A 21,568-nucleotide genomic window follows, 5' to 3' on the forward strand; every position below is an offset into this window, starting at 1 on the left:
TAAAAAAACATTATTTTAGGTTTAGGTGATTTATTTTCTTGTTTTTAGGCGCATTTAATGCTTCTTAGTTCAAAATTTATTCCAAATATAGTTAGGTATCAATTAGGAGTTATTTTAGAATATATTTTCTTGTCTGTCAAGTTTTAAGGAGCCCTTAAATAGTCATCTAAGTCTGTAAACGTTTTTCAGAGATTTTATTGATAAAACTTGTGAGGTTTATTCTCTTTGGTTCTTTGAAGAACTACTCAAACTTATCGGGAATTCCCGTGGCGTACGTCTCGACTTATCAAACGGAGTTTCCACCACCGTTTATGGCGTCTTCCTTATACTGAGGTTCTTGTTTGTCATAAACAACGGGTCGGGATCTCCCATTTGAATCTGTCCATAGAACGATCTTGAGTTCCCTTTTGTTGTTGGGTCTCGTTATTCTTGACGAGGTTCACATCACTTAGGATGAAGAATTTATGAACTGGGAATCAAACATATATTATGTAACTCATTGGTGAAGTTGAATAATTGTATTTATTAGTTGTCCTATATGTTGTGCATATCCCATGCCTTTTCCCACCTTCTAGTCCAATGACCTTGACGAGTCAACGGATTTAAGCTCATTTTGTTAGTTGGGCGGCCTTATCTTCGCTACGTTTTGGCCTCTGAGATTTCCTGCTTTGCCTCTTATAGTCTTATTGCTACGTTTGTAGATGCAAGAAAGATGATAATTTATTTGGAATGAGTGATGCTACTGTGTTTTGTATTACATTATTTATAATCTTTCATCTTTCATCTTTACTTCTCTCTTTCTTCTTGCGAATAACTTGATGATTTTATGGAGAAAGCCAGATCATTAGTAATTATAAGTGGGCAATTCTTGACTCGCTTGAGTTTAGTGCCTCCAGTGTGCTAATTAAATCCGTTGCAATGAAGACATGATACCATTACAGCAAATCTAGTGCTCCAATATTGGATAAAGTTTGAGTCAAGTAATTCCAGGGCACTGAATCTAAGCCAAGTACATTTCAAGTTTACCTCTCTCTCTTCTATTGTTTATTTTTTATTTTGTTATAATTAGTTTTTAAGATTTTGATTATGATAGGTGTATTGCAATATATAATAATTATATTCATAGTGTTATTGCAAATTTTATTATGAAAAATTATAGTCAAATCAACTCCTTTGTGAGGTGTTGAGTTTGGAAGGATTGGGTAGTCTCCACCAATCATAGGATTATCTATGTATAATCATATATAGAATTATCTAGGAGTGATTAACCACCTAATGTCTAATTGACATTATTACCAGCCTAAGGTTAACAGCATGTGGGATCTGATCATTTCCGAAAAAAGCTATTTCTTTAATCAACTAGCTGGCCAACATTTTGGAAAACTGGGTTTAGAGTACCAAGGTACTCAATACCCATACTAAAGGTTATTTCTATTTAGTCAAGGGAATGAAATATTTCTAAATTCAAATCATTCACTATTCTACTTTTGTGTTTCACTTTATGCTCCACCAATTGTGGTATATATGTCTAATGTTTTTTTTTTTTTTTTTTTTTTTTTTTTTTTTTTTTTTTTTACACTTTCCTTGTTTTTTATGGGGAAAAAAATGTGGCAAAATGTAATTGGTAGAGCATAAAGTTGAGCACAAAACGTGGGACAAATAAAAAATAAAAATTTTATATCTCACTTTTGTGTTCTATTTTATGCTCCATCAACTGTGGTATAGCATGTTTGATTTTTATTTATTTATTTTTTTTTTAACTTTGTTTGTTTACAAGGAAAATAAAAAGAATGAGGCAACATTACAACAAAATTTATATTTGGTGATGAATTTTTCATCCCTAAATGTTCTAATTTTGTTGCCTATGACAAATGGCGAGAAAACAACTTTCGTTACGTAATCCCCATAGCCAAATGTCCTAGTGATGAAAATTTTTGTCACCAGATAGTTCGATTATTTTTCTAAAAAACAATTTATTGGCAATGAAAAGTGGAAAACAAAAAGTGGGACAAATCAATAATACAAACCCTTGATCTCACTTTTATGTTCTACTTTATGTTTCACCAATTATGGAAAATAAACCACCTTAAGGTTGTTGATCTTGGGATAATATGTGGCACTTATGAACTATGTAACATGTAGAAGCAGTATGTGGGCAACTAATAAGTTTCAGTTTAGTGCCTAAAAACTTGATAAATATTAGTTATTGATTACATTGTAAGTATATACAAGTTAATTAAGATCAAAAGACCTCCTTAAAATTGTATGAAAGAGTATGTAAAATAAGTGCTAACAAAATTTTAATTGAAATTATCATGATTTAAGTTAAATATAAGCAATAGTTAAAAGAGACTTAAAATAAAAAATACAACCTAAAAATATTAAAATACTATAACTAAACATATGATATACAAATCTTAGTGTATGTAGAATTGTAACTGTGTACATAGTGTGTCTTAGGGTGAGTTTGGTTAAACTTTTTGAAAAAGTGCATAATGAAAAAGTGGAGTTTTGTAAAAGTGCATAATGTAAAAAGTGGAGTTTCAAAAAGCTGAGTATTTGGTAAAAGCTGTTAAAAAGTGCATAATGAAAAAGCTGAGTGTTTGGTAAAAGTTGATAAAAGTGGCTTTTTGAGGGATAAATGACCAAAAAGGACAATGTATATATAAGGGAATTTATTTCAATTTTTTTTTTATGTGAGTTTGTTTCATACTTAAATCAATTACTTCATCATACTTAAATCAATTTTTCTCTTTCTAAAAAAATTATTTTTTTCTTACCAATATTAGCTAATAATAATCTACCACTTAATATTTATTGTGAAAGTATTGTAAAAATATTGTGATAAAAATTGATAGTAATTTTAATTTTAACATACTATTAAAATTATTTTTTTCTCTTTCTAAAAAAATTATTTTTTTCTCACCAATATCAGCTAATAATAGCCTACCTTAAAATTTATTGTAAAAATATTGTGAAAACATTATAATATAATTTCTTTTTTCTCCCTTTTTTTTCTCTCCACACACGTGGCTCTACTTCCTTGTTTTTTTGTTTTTTTTTTTTTCTCCTCTTTTTTTCTCATCCACCCACGTAACCAACCACACTCTTTTCTTTTCCTTTTTCCTTCTTTCCTCTACCATCTTCTCAGTCCAGAACATTCCCAGCTCTCTTTCTTTTTTTTTTTTTTTTTTTTTTTTTTTGCCTCTTAGCACTTCGGTCCAAAAACACAGCTCTGCTTCTTCTTCTTTTTTTTATTATTTTTTTTCCTCTTAGCACTTCGGTCCAGAACATAGCTCTGCTTCTTTTTTTTTTTTTTTTTTTTTTCCTCTTAGCACTTCAAATCGGAACACATCGGAACCATCGTCACCAACGCCATCCTTTATTCTTTTTTTTTCACACTCCAGAGAAGAAGAAGATGATGATGATGATGATGAAGATGAAGATGAAGATGAAGATGATTGAAACATAAGGATTTTGGGATTTTGGGTTTTTTTTTTCTATGGATTTTGGGTTGATTTTGAGTTGGGTTTGGGATGGGTTTTCCGGATTTGAGTTGATTTTAAGTTGTTTTTGTGTTGATTTTGAGATATTTTTGGTTTGGTTTTGTTGATTCTATGTTCGGAATATCAAAGTTTGAAATGGGTTTTGTTGATTGTGGGGGTAGACCGGTGAAGAAGCAGAGGAAGACGAAGAGGAAGAAGACGAAGAAAAAAGACACAGATGAGAGATGAGGGCGTGAGAGACTGATGGGTATTTCGGTAATTTTCGGATTTGCAACGGTAATATACAAAACGCGCATAGTGCGTTTTCATTTATGGACCCCTGAGGGTCCATAATCCTTCTGCGTTTGTTCTCAGTTTTTTCTCAATGCTCAAAACGCAACTTTTATAAAAAAGTTGCGTTTTGAGTTTACCAAACGCAAAAATTGGTTGAGTTTTTTTCAAAACGCGCTTTTTTAGCTCAAAAAGCCGAAACAAACGGGCACTTATATACTAGTAGTCAATACTGTGAACATGAGATCATTGCTTACATACATGAACGGGGGAGGTTGTATTTACTATTTATTCATAAACTTGGGGAGGGTTGAGGTTGTTTAAAATGGATAATAATAAGAAGTGTAAAGGGAGAAATACTGGTCGGAGGCATAGATTAGAGACAGAAACGTATGTTTTTGTCATTCTAGGAGGCAAAATGATGACCCCTTCATCTTTTGTCTTCTTCTATGACAACAAAGAGAGGTTCTTTCTACTAAAAAAAGTATGACTTTTCACAAAATACATTAAAAAATTAATACTTTCATATTAATAATTCTAGTCATTATGTCGAAGTTATAAACTATAAAGCGTGGAATGGATAATATTTAATACGGATCTATGTACTCATTGTTCATAATCTATACTTGATTTTTAAAAGAGACAGTTTTAGGATAAATTCATGTACAATTTTTTTAATTATTTTTAATGTTTCGACAAGAGTTCGGAAGAGAAAAATATTTGATCTTCAAGAGCACATATACTTATGCTACATATACTTATGCTTTAAAAAGAAAGACTAAATTTCAATTTACACCCATAAATTTTGGTGTAATTTTGATTTTATTGCTTAAAATCATGTCTGTTAATTTTAAACCCAATATGATTTTGAATGTTTTCAAGTTTATACAATTTGGTATTCAAACATGACTAGCATATGCATTTGAATCATTAAAATATTATCATTATTAATTTTATTTATTAATATATATATATATATATATATTTATATGAGAAATTGTATACTAAAAGTACTCTAATCACAACTTCATACCTTATGTTCATAATAAAAAAAAAAAAAAAAAAATCATACTTAATAAGTTATGAAATATTTTGTTGAGTAAAATATCATTTTGGTTCCTAAACTTTCAGAAAAGCTCATTTTTCGTCTCTAAACTTCCAAAAGGTCTTATTTCAACCCTAAACTTTGCAAAATGTTTTACTTTTTTTCTTTCTACCTATGTCTGTTAATTTACGTCCTATGTGGTTAATGGAATACTGACATGGTATTTAACTTGGACCAAATTATTTAATTTAACAAAATAATGGACACATGGCACATAATCATTGGCACTTATGGAATAAATATTTTAGCAAGACAAACATTAATATACCCTCAATCTCACTATATCAGAAATCAATATCCCCAATGTGAAACCTGAACGCCAAGTCCAACCGTGCTTTCCTCAATGATGCCACCACCAAGGGTGGCCAACACCTCTCTGTCTCTCTCTCTCTAGAAGTTTATGGGTTTCTCACATTGTTGGTTGTTGCTATTGGATTCAAAGATATGAGATATGGCGTTTTGAAGGATCAAATTCAATGCTTCTCAAAATTATAGGCTCTTCTTTGAACTCTCTTTGCTAAAAGTTTGATCTTTGTTGTACACTTGTTTAAATGAATTATTTTTACTTTGAACAAAGTTGCTCTAGAATTATTAAAGTTGGCAAAGAGTAGAGATGTTGAATGATCTGCAAATCCTTCTCTTTTGGGTGAAGATTCACAATTTGGGTCAGCGGTCACCGATTGAGGATGGGGATTTCAAAGTTGAACTTGGCATTGGGGTTTCAACTTTCACGTTGGAGGTTTTTATTTTTTCCTAGACAATGGGTTTCTATGTGAGGGGTATACCTATCTAATTGAAATATCGATATCTATTCCATATGTGCCAATAATTGTGTCACCTATTCATAAATTTTTAAGTTAATCGATGCTATGTTAGCACTTTGTTATTCACGTAAGACATAAACTCATGGACATAAATAGAAGGACGAAGAGTAAAATGTTTTGCAAAGTTTCGGGACTAAAAATACTTTTTTGAAAGTTTAGGGACCAAAATGATATTTTATTTTATTTTATTTCTATAGTAATAGTATAGCAGCAATGATAATCTAATCTAAGAGAGAGAGAGAGAGAGTTATAAAAATGAAGATATGAAATGGAATAAGACCATTATGAAAACTAAATAAAATATAAAACGTCAAAATGAATATTTAGAAATATAAATAGCCAAAAAAAATTCAAACTTTAAGGTTCATTCTAATGAATACACTTATATCAAATAAATAAATTAAATAACATTGATTGTTGTTGTTTTAGCGATATCACTTGATACAAGTGTCTTAACCTTTGGGATCATGTGGCATTCACTGGCATCACATGAATATTTATGGAATTTACATTAGCTTTAAGATTGCACAAGTTTTGCCACAAACTCCTCTATATTTTTATCAGAACTTCCACCTTCATCCACTGCCTCTTTAGCCAATTCTTTCCATCTTACTGAATTCATTTTCATCTCTTTGCCTCTTTCTCCTTCTATTACTTCCTTAATACACAGCTCTATTTCTTCTTTGGTAGCTATGCCTCTTTCATCCAATTTAACCCTTACCCCTACCTTCCACACATCCACAATGAACTTTGCATTAGTTGGTTGATCCGTCCATATTGGCAATGCAACCATTGGCACTACCAAGCTCAATGCCTCAAGGGTTGAGTTCCATCCACAATGAGTCATGAAGCACCCAATGGCCTTATGAGCCAATACTTCTAACTGAGGGCACCAACTCACAACTAGTCCCTTCTCTGATGTTTCTTGTAAGAAATTAGGAGGAAGTTTTTTCTGTTCAGTTTCTCTGACAACCCACAAGAAGTAGCAATTGATATTCTTTAGGCCCCCTGTTAGCTCATCCATCTGCTTTTCTCCCAGGGATGCCAAGCTTCCAAATGATGTATAAACAACTGAGTTAGTTTCCTTTGTGTCTAGCCACTTCATGCAAGCATCCACATCGGGTTTGAATAGGTGAACGCCATAATCTTTATCATCCTCCAACCGCTTGTCTAGGTAGATTGATGGAATAGCTGGTCCAATTGTTTTAACCGGCCATTGCTGGCTTATCATCCAATTCACCACCTAATGGAATTTTGAAACATATGTAACAAAATCAGAATATTAAACAATAAACCAATGTTCACTGATTAACAATGAGGGGAAGATGAAGGGGATATTAAAAATAGGCTGAAATATAAATAAAATTATCTCAAATTGAGGAAAATTAATAACAGGGATGTGTTGTGTAAGCATATTAGTAAGCAAAGCTACAAAACTGAAACACTTCTCTTATAAACAAATCATATAAAATTTTCATACTTCAATGAGTTGTAGACTCTGTAGTTAGTAAGTAAATAACACAGAAGTGGCAAATTCTATCGTTGCCAATAACTCACTAAGTCAAGGTAGAGAAGAATGAAGACATAAAATAGCTAGTACACTAAAAGAATACAGGAATATAAGTAATTTGACAAGATGCTAATATTTATCAAAGTGTATTAATTGAAATCCACTACATTCTTCTTCATTTTTTTCTTTTTTAGAAAAGAAATCCAAAGTATCATTTTGTTTTTTCCTTGTCTTCACTATGTTTTGGTTTTGAAATTTCAGGCATTGTATCTTACTATAATAATACTAGCCTCTGAACACACGTTTACGCGTGTGCTTAGAGGCTCTTCTATATATATATATATATATATTTGTAAAAGTTAATAATTAGCATCTACTATAATTTAGAAATATATATTTTTATTTTTCAAACAAATAAAAATGATAAACTTTAGATATAAGCAGTAACTGTAATTTCTTTTTTGAACGTGAAAGGAAAAAAATCCTAAATTTTAGGAATTTTCATTTTGAATTCAAAATGAAAATTTTTATTTAACATTTATGATCCTATTTCTAGATGAAATTACCCTTCATTAATGAGGGTAATTTTTAACTACATAAAAATTTAGTTGACATCACTTATTGTGATCATGGTTTTCAAACCCGAACCATTGAATAAACTGTAAAAGAAAAAAGGTTCAAGATTTTTAAGGTCAGACCGAGGTCAAACCGTGATGACGTCATAATTAATTTAATAATTATTTAAATATAAATAATTATATTTGTATGGACTTAATTTGTAACGACCCTAAACGGGTATTAGATACGTACGTCAAAGGTCCAAACAATAAAATTTGTAGAGCATGGATATTTGAGAACTAGATTAACTCTTGAAAAGAAAAACGATTCATCCCACGTTTATAGATGGATTAAAACCGATGTCATTATAGGTATCTCTTTGAAACAAGTAAAGCTCTAAGGTTTCTCAGTCTTTTTCCTCAATGTTCTTTTTGTCTCCTTCTTTTTTATGTTCCGTCCCCATTCCGCATGTTATTCATTCATGTTATATACTGTCCCCTTTATACCATCTTCACCGCACACGTGTAGGTTGGGTTTGGGGGATTTCTTTCTGTCCCATCTAACACCTTCTGGAGCCTCCTATGAGTAGCTGTAAAGCTACTTCATCACTGTTCAGGCATCACCTCCACATTAATGCTGCCAGAGAGTTGGTTGAAAGGCAATTAATGCAGATGCAGCTATTGTTATAGATATTTGTTTGCCTTCTCTTCTTACCCTTGGTCCCTTATCCCACTTTTAGTGGTGACATAGTTCCGAGGTACGTTTGTAAAAAGATGGCGTCCTGATCGTCCTCGAACTCATGTTGCCAAGGAGGATTGTGTCGTCGGACGAATACTGAACTTACCTTTTGTGATATTCACTATTCCTTTCGTGTGGTTACCCTTACAATCTGACCTGGGCCTCCTCGGACAAATTTGCATCCTCGGATGGGCCACAGGCCCAATTAACTTGACCTTAATAGTTCTGGTGACTGACCGGCCCCCACAATATTAAATTAGTATAAATAAAAGAATAAACTAAAATAATTCAATTATAAAAATCTATCTTTCAATTTTTTTTATTTTTTTTTTAATATCATAAGTTTCACAAAACAAATAAGAATAATCAAATACTAAGCAAAGGTAGATATAGTATTTCCTTATTTCATTTTATGTTGATTAGTTAAACTTGTGATAGCTAAAAGCTCGAAAATGTGTTGAAAACACAAGAGCTATTTAGACCCCCAAATTAAAATTACGACTCGATTGATTTTACACTAACTTAATACTAAGTGCAGAATAGTGTAAATGCAAGCAGATAAACAAACCAACTACTCTAATCTATAATCAAAACAACACAGCAATAAAATGGAATGTAAAAGAGTAGGAAAGAAATATGCAAACACAATATAACACGCTAATGTGTTATCAAAGCGGAAACCAAAGACCTCGGCGAAAAACCTCTCCACCGCCCTCCAAGCGATAATTGATCAACTAAACAATCAGTTGGGATACATGGGTTAGAAAGAGACCCTCCAAGCCTAAGCTACCCACTATATCTAAGCCCTTCAAGCTCCTACTCTAACAAGGTTTCTCAAAACCGTGTCTTGTCTAGCTCTTCAAATCCCGCAACAAGCTCCATATTGTATCTGTCATCCTTGGCTTTTTCTAATACTTTCCAGTAGCACCAAAACCTCACTTGACACTCTGAAAGGGAGTGGTAAGTTTTTGAGCTATCAACCTCTCAATGGTATAGAATTGGAGAGTTAAGAGTTGAGGAAATCCACAAGCTTGTATGTAGAGATATAATCTCTAACTATCAAGGTGTTTGGCTAGGTTTTTCTATCAGAAGCAATTCTCAACATTTGTGGGTAATATGGGCATATAGAGTGTGGGTACAGAAAGTGTATATCAAATAGTACAGACTAGCAGAACAAAATGTCTCACGGGTATCTCGTGGGAAGGCCTTACCTCCGAGATACTCGCGAGACACGTGTCTCCATCCTGTACTGACTCTTTGCATTTCAGTCATGTGCAAGGCACATGCTTCACTTCGCGGGAAGCTTAGTAGCGAGATACCCACGAGAAATCTTCTCGCTTCAATTGCTTTAGTGTTCATACTCTCTTTCTCTAACACACAACCCTTACAATCAAATCCCACAATAAATACAGGATACAAAAAATTGAATATAATTATAATCAAATTTGGCATCGAATAAAAGCCAACAAAATACATATTTGTAAATCATAACTTTACAATAGCAATAATAATATACGAATTAGAAGAACACTTGTATTAAATAAAATAAAAATTTCAAATTATTTAATAGTTTTAAATTAAAATAATTATATACTCGATTGTATCTATTGCCCTAAAAAAAAGTAATTTTAGAATCGAAGGAAGTTACATTGTTAGTAATTTTTAGCCCACTCTTTCATTATTATTTCTTTTCATTCTTTCATGTCACTAGCCAATTCAATATTCTAACATTTATAAATACTTTTTTGGTTTTTCTAAAAATATATATATACTTTTTTGGGTAGACATGTATATATATATGATACTATTCCAAAAAGGGGAAAAGGGGGGGGGGGGGGGGGAAGGACTGTTTATATGATATCTAAACAATGTGGAAACGTGATATATAGGGATTCAGTGCTTTGATTAATTATTTAGCCAAAAAAAAAAAGTTGTTTGATTAATTTGTAGATCAAATGATAAATATGATTTAATTTAGTGTAAAAGTACTTATTAATATTTGAACTTTTTTTTTGGAGTAAATAATAATACTTATTAGAATATACACGAAAATAATAATAATGTTCTAAATTGGGTTTATAATACATTATATATATATATATATATATAATTTTAAACTATGTTCTACTTGAGCTGATCAAGCCAATTCATGATAAATAAACAATAAGTTTTTGAATTTTTTTTTTTCAAATATAATTGGAATGGTTTTGATATATTTATAGGGTTTGGCCCATTTGGGAAAGCTTTTCCCGATATTACACAATTGACTAGTAGTTATCACTAAACAATATTAACATAATAGACTAGTTGTTTCTCACTCGCTCACAGCCCCACACACAAAAACAAACAAAAAGTACAAGAAGAAGAGACAGAATATATAGACTCGCAGTTGTACAAAGATAACAATACAAGTGGCTGTAATTGAACCACTTCTCAAATTATCCAAATTTTGAATGTTTAGGAGAAAACATCAACATTACCTCAAACTTTAAGAATGTAAAATACTGTAAAAAAATTGTAACTTAGTCCTGAATATTCATGAATTGATAGCTTAACCTACCTCATTCTCCAAATCGTTGAAAGTGTTGCAAAAGAGCCAATTTGCTTCAAGGAAATTCGAGAATTGATTCAATACGAGCTTTAGCAAAGATGGGTACAAGCCCTTATCACAAAAAAATGAAGGTAGATCATCGACCCCTAGTGGTGGTACCGAGGGCAATGCTATTGAAGCCCCTTCTTCTAAGGGCATCTGAATTGCTCCATGAGTCGCATGGTAATAAATGGCATTAATTACACAAGACTGAGTGAAAAATGGAGCAGCATCAATGCCAAATTGCCTTGCAATTTCTAAAGCCCATGGCATACCTGAGTCATAAACCATAAATTTTGGAGGATATTTGGAGCTATTATGTTTCTCAATAAGCTTTGGTAAGCTTTGTGAAACATGTAGCTTGTAACGTTCGAGAGCTGCATCTATACTCTCCGAATCTACGGCTTCCCCGGATCCATCAGAGATGATCTCAACATTGATAGAATGGCTAGGAAGGGCTGGCATGGAATTGCCAATAGCGGTGGTAGTGACAAAAGTTACTCTAAGACCCTTTGAGGCTAAGCGCTTTGAGAATTGGAGCATTGGGTTTATGTGACCTTGTACAGCGAAAGTAAGTACTAGAATATGAGTTTCTCTCTCCATTTTCTATTCCAATGCGCTATGACCCTTTCTATGGAAGTTTGAGGTTGAAGAATTCATGAACTAAAATTACAGGAGATAATGGTGTATATGTATTGATTTCAATTCATCGTGATTAGGATTTTCCACTCGTATCTGAAAAGATAAAGAGGAAATGACAGACAAATGTGGGCTCTTCTTATATGATGTATCCTTATCTACAGTCAGTGCAACGTAAGTGATCAATAGTGATTTGCATGCGCGAAAACAACAATTCAACGGGGGCTATATATAGACTATTGTATTGAGTGTATACTGTGTAGACTTCTTGTTGAACCAAACTTTTTTTTTTTTTTTGAGAATGAAAAATCACTTTTCTTTTGTACACCCCCCGCCCCCCCCCCCCCCCCCCCCCCCCCCCCCCAAAAAAAAAAAAAAAAGTGATATGGCTAAAACAACAACAATCAGCGTTGCCTTCTAGATCAAATGATACTAGAGTGTCTTAACATTTGATTAATTTATAGATCAAATGATATGATTTAATTTAGTGTAAATGTACTTATTAATACTTGAACTTGGTTGCGAATAATTTAAACTACATTCTTTTTTCTATATAAAATTTTAAACCATATTCAACTTGAGCTGTTCAAGCCAATTCATGATAAGTAAACAATTGTTTTTTGAATTTTTTTTTTTTTCAAATATAAATTGTAATGGTTTTGATATATTTATAGGGTTTGGTCCGTTTGGGAAAGCTTTTCCCGATATCACACAATTGACTAGGTTTTTTTTTTTTTTTTTTTTTTTAATTTTTATTTTTATGAACCCAATTGACTAGTAGCTATCACTAAACGATATTAACATAATAGACTGGTTGTTACTCACTCACGCACACACACCCCCCCCCCCCCCCCCCCCAACACACACACACACACACACACAAATAAAAATAAATAAAAAAGAAAGAGGATAAACAAGAAGAAGAGATAAAATAAAATAATAGTTGTAAAAAGATAACAATACAAGTGGTTGTAATTGAACCACTTCTCAAAGGTTTAGCAGAGTGGAAATCATCGGTACCAAATTGTTTGGGTCTAAGATTTCGTTTATCGTATACAAGCATGATTGTGCGATAATAATAATAATAAATAAATAAATAAATAAAAGGAAAGATAATGTGGGTTCCATGACCACGTGGACTGGGGATGCATATATTAAATGTAGGATATAAACTTTTCTTTTTCTTATGTATGGCTCACAAAAACCCACATATGTATCCTCATATGTCCCTAAATATAGACTAAATTATAATTGACACTCATAAGTTTTGGGATAATCTTGATTTTCTCGCCTTAAAATTTTAAAATTTAGATAAATATCCTAACGTTACATATTATTTTGATTTAAGCCTTTATTCCATGCATGGTGATGAGTTCTCCTTTTAAGTGCCACCTTAGCTCAAAACAACATTCTGTTATGGATTTAGATTTTGAATCTTTATGGGGCAAAACAAAAATTACCTCAAAATTTGAATGAAAAAAATAATGTAATTTTGAAGTTAGTTGATACCTAGCAATAGGCATCGATCTCATCACAGTGAAATGAAGAGCAGACTATAAATTCAAACAAAGTGTATCCCAATTTTGAAACTTTAGGAGAAAATCAAAATTACCACAAACTTTAAGAATGTAAAATATTATAACTTATTATCCTCAATATATATGAATTGATAGCTTAACTTACCTCATTCTCCAACTCGTGGAAAGTGTTGCACAAGAGCCATTTCGCTTCCTGAAAATTCGAGAATTGATTCAATACGAGCTTTAGCAAAGCTGGGTACAAGCCCTTATCACAAAGAAATGAAGGTAGATCATCGAACCCTAGTGATGGTATCGAAGGCAATGATATTGAAGCCCCTTCTTCTATGGGCATTTGAATTGCTCCATGATTCGCATGATAATAGATGGCATTAACCACACAAGACTGAGTGAAAAATGGAACCCCATCAATCCCAATTTTCCTTGCAATTTCTAAAGCCCATGGCATAACTGAGTCATACAACAAAATTTTTGGAGGATATCTGGAGCTATAATGTTTCTCAATAAGCTTTGGTAAGCTTTGTGAGACATGTAGCTTGTAACGTTCGAGAGATGCATCTATACTCTCCGCATCTTTGGCTTCCTCGGATCCATCAGAGATGATCTCAACATTGATAGAATGGCTAGGAAAGGCTTGCATGGAATTGCCAATAGAGGTGGTAGTGACAAATGTTACTCTAAGACCCTTTGAGGTTAAGCGCTTTGAGAATTGGAGCATTGGGTTAATGTGACCTTGTACAGGGCAAGCAAATAATAGGATATGAGTTTCTCTGTCCATTTTCTTTTCTAATAACGCCCTATGACTCTCTCTTTGGAAGTTTGAGGTTGAAGAATTCATGAACTAAAATTACAGGAGATAATGGTGTGTGTGTGTATATATATTGATTTCAATTCAACATGTAATGATTTTTCTCTCCATTAAGTATCTGAAATGGTAAAGGGGAAATGACAGACAAAATGTGGGCTCTTCTTGTTAGAAATTTTTATCTTCAATCAATGCAACATAAATGCTCTATAGTGATTTTAATGCACGAAAACAACCATTCAAGGGGGGCTATAGAGTGAATTGACTTCTTGTTGGACCACAATTTTTGGGTTTTTTTTTCGAAAATGAAATTTAAAACACTTTTATTTAATGAGGTAACAAATCAAATATTGTAACTTTAAAAGTTAAAAAAAAAAATTATAAAAAAAAAGAGAGAAAAAAAAAAAAAAAGGAAAGAAGAAAAACTCTTGATTTTAAGAGCAACAAAAGAACCTTCATCTAGCATCCGTAGCAGATGTTCTATAAAAAATGCCATTTTGACTTCTACGCCTTTTTTTTTTTTTTTTTTGAAAATGAAATTTAAAACACTTTTATTTAATGAGGTAACAAATCAGATATTGTAACTTTAAAAGTTTAAAAAAATATTAAAAAAATAAAGAAAAACAAAGAAGAAAACTCTTGATTTTAAGAGCTACAAAAGAACCTTCATCTAGCATACCTAGCAGATGTTCTATAAAAAAATGTTATTTTAACACATTAAAAATCTACTTTATTATTTTACCACATCATTTTACAATATCCCATTTATCAAATGTTTTATCATTCAATTCTATACATTAAAATAATATTTACTACAAATTAAAATAATATTAACTCTTTATCATCATCATCATCAACAACAACAACAGCAGCCACCACCAACCACCTACCACCAAAGCTCAGGCACCACCACCACTAACCAATCACCAAAATTGAACCAACCAACCACCCCCAATTGATCCGACCAAACACTAATCCAAACCAAAACCCAAAGACCCACCGCCCCAAACATCCGCCAATCCAAACTGCCCAAACTGCCACCAAAACAACACCAAAAACCCACCACACCAACATCTAACGCCACCCAAACATCCAGCAACCACCAACCACCAAAGCCAAGACCCATAACCCACAACCCATTCAAACCCAAGCCTCAAACATCGATTCAACAAGCCCACACCCACGATGGCAAAACCCAGACCCACGGTGAGCAAAGCGCACCATCCACGATGAGCAAATCTCACCCATGACACACGTCAAGCAAAACCCAAATGTCGTTGTCACCCACCCATGAGCCACTGCCCCAAAATCAAACATCAAACCCACGACCTACTGCTCCAACATCAAACCCATGACACATCCACACTGATCCCCACTGCTCCACACCCTCCACGTTGATCTGAGAGAGATGGATCGAGACAGAGAAAGGAGTGAGAACAAAACAGAGAGTGGGGAGAAAGGGTGATGAGAGAACTAGACACAGAGAGAGAAATATGTGTTGCAAACGATGAGAGAGATATGTGATGGGAGGAGAGAGAAAGATGAATAAAAAAAATAATATAAAATATTTGTCATTCTCGTCCGTACCGTGTCAAAATTGCAACGGTACTGTAGTATGTTACAAAAGTTTGACATATTTAGAACATCTGATAATACTCCGTTTTTGTGTTTAGTGTACCAAATGTGCCAAATATTTAGCATTTGGCACATTTGCTGCGGATGCTCCTATATTAAACTACAAACATAATGTTGTTCCATTTAAATGCCTTGAGATTTAATTTTTTATTTTGTTAAAATATTAAGGCTTTATTTGTTAATTATAAGACTATATTATATAGTTCATTACTTTTGAAAGCTTTTTTTTGATAAAAATTACTTTTAAAAGCTTAGAAGCAGGGAATTATGGATGAATGGAAATTGGTAAGCATGTTAGTTAAAGGATTTTTTTTTGTTTTTTTGTTTTTTTGTGTGGATGGGGTGGGGGAGTAAAGTAAAAAAATAAAATAAAATAAAATAAAATCTTATTTATTTAGTTTTTATTTATGAGAGTAAGATCAATTCATTAATTAAGAAATATAGATAATTCATTAATTAAGAAATATAGATCCTTAGCAATACTGCCACAGTTTTGCAAAATTTTCGATGTCGCTAATTGGGCGATTCCTTTTGTAATGGATAACTTATTTTAGTGCAACTAAGGTTTTATATATATATATATATATATATATATATATATATCGAGATCAATTTTTATTATACATTAATAAAAATATATCACGTCAAAAAAATTTAAAAATCCAAAAAATTTACAATTTACACCCGCTTACATTACCCAAAATTCAAATCCATCCTATGTTTTTTTTAGTTCATTTTAATACTCTAACTTCTGTTTTGTCAATTTGGAGGTTTGTTGTTAAGTGTCCAACAATGACATCATTTTTTCTTTTTAACTTTTAAATTTTCAAAATTCAACTAATGAAAACAAACATTTTTTTTTCTAAAATAATAAAAAAAATTAGCTCATATTGTCTAAAATAAATCTGAACTTTTATTGAATCTATTGGACGTTCTTATTTTAGATTCTGTTTTAAAGAATATTTGTAACAATCTTGAAAAAATTGACATCTTAATACAAAATTTCTATGCAAAAATTATCATCAAAATATCAACTTCATAAATTCAACAAAAAATTTCTATGATTACAAAATTTCTCTTTTGTCTTTACACTGATTTAATGCAACCAAATACACAAGGAAAAAAAAAAAATACACTCAACCCAACCAATTACTGCCTATATTTCCTCTTTGAAGTAACAGTAAATTATTCACTATTCTTGTATGAAATTTTTACTTTTAACTTAGTTTAGGGTTTTTATTTTTTGTTGCACAAGAAGAATCTATTCATTGTAAAAGGAAAATTAGGTATTGCTTGTCAGATAAATAATATTGTGTTCTTCCTAGAGAAATCATATGGGTAATGTTTTGATAAAAGTAAAATTCCAAAAACTTGATAACGCTTGGTATCACTGCAAAAAATCCTCCAATAGCGATATCATAAATTTTTTTCTTGACCATTCTTTGAATGAAGAGTTGTTGAACTGTTGCTTACATTAACTTCAAGAGGGCGCAAGTTTTGCCACAAACTCCTCTATGTTTTTATCAGAACTTCCACCTTTATCCACTGCTTCTTTAGCCAATTCTTTCCATCTTATTGAATTCATTTTCATCTGTTTCCCACGTTCTCCCTCTATTACTTCCCTTATACATAGCTCTATTTCTTCTTTGGTAGCAATGCCTCTTTCATCCAATTTAATCCTAACCCCTACCTTCCACACATCCACAATGAACTTTGCATTAGTTGGTTGATCAGTCCATTGTGGCATTGCAACCATTGGCACTCCCAAGCTCAATGCCTCAAGGGTTGAGTTCCATCCACAATGAGTCATGAAGCACCCAACGGCCTTATGAGCCAATACTTCTAACTGAGGGCACCAACTCACAACTAGTCCCTTCTCTGACGTTTCCTCTAAAAAATTAAGAGGAAGTTTTTTCTGCTCAGTTTCTCTGACAACCCACAAGAAGTGGCAATTGCTATTTTTTAGGCCCCTTGTTAGCTCATCCATCTGCTCTTCTCCCAGGGATGCCAAACTTCCAAATGATGTGTAAACAACCGAGTGAGTTTCCTTTGTGTCTAGCCACTTTATGCAAGCATCCACATCAGGTTTGAATAGGTGAAGGCCATACTCTTTGTCATCCTCCAACCGCTTGTCTAAGTAGATTGAAGGAATAGTTGGTCCAATTGTTTTAACACGCCATTGCTGGCTTGTCATCCAATTCACCACCTAATGGAATTTTGAAACATATGTAACAAAATCAGAATATTAAATAATAAACCAATGTTCACATTAACAAGAAAAAGGAATAGGATATCCAAAATAGGTTGAGATATAAAATTATCTCAAAGAAATTGAGGAAACGTACAGGGATGTGTTGTGTAAGCATCTTAGTAAGCAGAGCTAGAAAACCGAAATACTTTTTTTTATTTTATTTTATAAACAATTCTGATAAAAATTTTCATGCTTCAATAAGTTGTAGGCTCTGTAGTCGGTAACTACGTAACACCGGGCCTTATCGAACGCACCTTTGGTGGCAGATTGTTATTTTGCCATTAACTCACTAGTCAAAGTTGAGAAGAGTGAAGACAAATAAAATAGCTATTTTTTTTGAGAAGAAATAAAATAACTTGTAAACAAAAAGAAAACAGGAATATACGTAATTTGACAAGATGCAAATATTTATCACAATGTATTAGATGAAATCCACTGTATTCTTTTTTTTTTTTTTTCCAAAGAAATTCATTATACTGTGTGATTGTAACTAGCTTATAAGCAAAATTTGTGCTTTTTAACTTTTATGTATAATATTTTAAAATCTCAATTTTTCTTCTTTTTTCTAAACACATTTATACTTTAATTGCTAGACATTTAGCAAAAAACTAATTAAGCTACTGCTAAAAGCACAAACTTAATTACACTCTCTCACCAAACTCAAACACATTACTTAACCCAAAGTACTACTACAAAAATATCTAACTCTTGTAGTAGTAGGGTGGGGCTTTAAGTAATGGGAAAGAGTTACACTCAAGCGATGTAGGACAGCACCCACTTTATTTTTTGAGAAACAAACTAAACACACACACTTAGTGCCGGTTTAGATTCGGTGTCTGTGTTTTCATTTCAGCGTTTTCCTCCCTTTTTTTCTTTTTTTTTTTTCATTCATGCGTTTCAGGAAGACAAAATTTACTGTTCACAACTATAGTAGCACTGTTCACACACTATTCATGGGACTCACAGCCACTTTATTTAAAAAAAATATTAAAAATGGTCTCACAGTATTATTCACACATTTAAAAATTATTTTGCTACAGTGTTTTTAATTTTCAGTTTTCAGTTTCAGCAAAAATAAATTCAATCTAAACAGACCCTTAATAAACCCAGGTATAAGAATGGATTTAATAATGAAGGTAATAGAAATTTTAGAACATGACTTCCCCTCTCCAATATGGGCATATGCTAAATAAACCTAGGTATAAAAATGGATTTAATCATTTGCTGATGCAAGAAAAATGGTTCTCTTAAATTCACAGAACTTTTAATTCACACCGGTTACATAATCAATTTATCTGGATCTCACAATAAATATAAATGCAAAGCAAATGAATAATTCTATCATATATTTTCACATACACTTTGTCATAATTCTTTTATGTGACAAACCAATCTGTGAATGGTAGAAAAAAAAAATAATAGATCCATATGACAGTGATAGATAACTAATTACAATATGCCATATATTACAATTATGATAAAATGTGTATGGAAAAGTGTGATACTAAAATTATTACAAGCAAATAGGCGAAAACATGATATAAATAAGTCTGTATAATTTTTTGGAAGAATTGTCTATATGATAAATGAATAAAAAAAAAAGAAAAAAGAAAAAAAAAAAAGGAGTTTATGATATACATGGATTAAGCGCTTTGATTAATTTATATATCAAATGATAAATATTATATAATTTAGTATAAAAGTACTTATTAATACTTTAAACTTTTTTTTGGAGAGAATTATTAATACTTGAACTTGGTTACGAATATTTTAAACTATATTCAACTTAGGACCTGATCAAGCCAATTCATGATAAGTACACAATAACTTTTGAACATTCCTTTTTTAAAAATTATAATTGGAATGGTTTTGATATATTTTACAGGGTTTGGGAAAGCTTTTCCCGATATTACACAATTGACTGGTAGCTTAGCTATCACTAAAAGATATTAACACAATAGAGTCAATAGACTAGATGTTTATCACCCACATACAGACAAAAAAAAAAAAAAAGAAGAAGTGAGAGAATAGACTAGTAGTTGTACAAAGATAACAATGCAAGTGATTCTGTGGTTGTAATTGGACCACTTCTCAAAGGTATATCAGAGTAGAAATCATCGATACCATATTGTTTTGATAACAAAGCAAGATAATTTGGGTTCCACAATTATGTGGACTGGGATGTATATATTAGGAGAAGCGATACATCCATAATATTTTTATAATATTTTTACAATATTTTCACAATAAATTCTCTTTGGCAAATTGTTACTTGTTTTTAATTTAAATCTACTATAAAATTACTTTCTTGCCCACTATTATAACAATAAGTGATAACTTGCTACTTAGGATTTGTTGTAAAAATATTATGAATGTAGCATTTTTCATATATTAATAGTATGAGATAATTAATTCCTTTTAAGTATCGCACACAACACTTAACCACCCACATATGTATCTCTGAATATAGACTAAAAAAATTTCTCAAAAAAAGAAAGAGAAAAAGAATATAGACTAAATTACAATTTACACTCTTATTTGGGGGTAATCTTGATTTCTTCCAAAATTGTTCTAAACTTGGGATGAACATTACATATTATTTGGTTTTAAGCCTTTTTTCCATGCATTGTGATTAGTTTTCCTTTAAGCGCCATCTTAGCTCAAAACAATGCTGTATACTATTGATTAAAAAACATAGATTTGTATGAAAATAATAATGTCATTTTGAGGTTAGTTGATACTTGATACCTAATAGTCAACTCATGAAAATGATCCAAATTTGAAACTTAGGAGAAAGATATCAAAATTAACTCAAACTTTAAGAATGTAAAAAAATTGTAACCTAGTCCTGAACATGCATGAATTTATAGCTTAACTTACCTCATTTTCCAACTCATTGAAAGTGTTGCACAAGAGCCAATTCGCTTCAAGGATATTCGAGAACTGATTCAATACGAGCTTTAGCAAAGCTTGGTACAAGCCCTTATCACAAAGAAATGAAGGTAGATCATCGATCTTTAGTGATGGTATCGAGGGCAATGATATTGAAGCCCCTTCTTCTATGGGCATCTGAATTGCTCCATGACTCGCATGGTAATAGATGGCATTGGTTACACAAGACTGAGTGAAAAATGGAGCACCATCAATGCCAAATTGCCTTGCAATGTCTAAAACCCATGGCATAAATGAGTCATACACTACCATCTTTGGAGGATATTGGGAGCTATTATGTTTCTCAATAAGCTTTGCCAAGCTTTGTGAGACATGTAGCTTGTAACGCTCGAGAGCTGCATCCAAACTTTCCGAATCTTTGCCATTCTCAGATCCATCAGAAATGATCTCAATACTGATAGAATGGCTAGGAAGGGCTTGCATGGAATTGCCAATAGAGGTGGTAGTGACAAATGTTACTCTAACACCCTTTGAGACTAAGCGCTTTGAGAATTGGAGCAATGGGTTTATGTGACCTTGTAAAGGGTAAGCAAGTAATAGGATATGAGTTGTTCTCTCCATTTTTCTTTTCCAGTGCTCTTTGACTCTCTCTATTGGAGTTTGAGGGTGAAGAATTCATGGACTAAAATTACAGGAGAGTGATGTAT

At 32.1% G+C, this 21,568-nt stretch overlaps 2 protein-coding genes across 3 annotated transcripts; both read right to left on the bottom strand.

Annotated features, from left to right (window-relative positions):
• Window positions 1-6,078: 6,078 nt before the first annotated feature.
• LOC115963356 (UDP-glycosyltransferase 74E2-like) lies at window positions 6,079-14,247 on the bottom strand. Of its 2 annotated transcripts, none has more exons than XM_031082322.1 (2): window positions 13,424-14,247; window positions 6,079-6,948 (listed from the first exon to the last, which is right to left on the bottom strand). In XM_031082322.1, exons 1-2 carry the CDS (start codon window positions 14,114-14,116, stop codon window positions 6,223-6,225), a joined length of 1,419 nt encoding a protein of 472 aa, XP_030938182.1. In that variant the 5' UTR covers window positions 14,117-14,247; the 3' UTR covers window positions 6,079-6,222. The 2 variants fall into 2 exon arrangements, with proteins under 2 accessions (XP_030938182.1, XP_030938183.1); XM_031082323.1 differs by lacking the exon at window positions 13,424-14,247 and adding an exon at window positions 11,072-12,019.
• A 2,723-nt stretch (window positions 14,248-16,970) lies between these two features.
• Window positions 16,971-21,568, bottom strand: LOC115965762 (UDP-glycosyltransferase 74E2-like). Its single transcript, XM_031085055.1, has 2 exons — window positions 20,850-21,568; window positions 16,971-17,924 (listed from the first exon to the last, which is right to left on the bottom strand). The coding sequence occupies exons 1-2, from the start codon at window positions 21,480-21,482 to the stop codon at window positions 17,199-17,201; spliced, it is 1,359 nt and encodes a 452-aa protein (XP_030940915.1). The 5' UTR covers window positions 21,483-21,568; the 3' UTR covers window positions 16,971-17,198.

Source organism: Quercus lobata, chromosome 10 (genome assembly GCF_001633185.2).
Source record: "Quercus lobata isolate SW786 chromosome 10, ValleyOak3.0 Primary Assembly, whole genome shotgun sequence".
In the NCBI taxonomy this organism is placed as follows: Eukaryota; Viridiplantae; Streptophyta; class Magnoliopsida; order Fagales; family Fagaceae; genus Quercus; species Quercus lobata.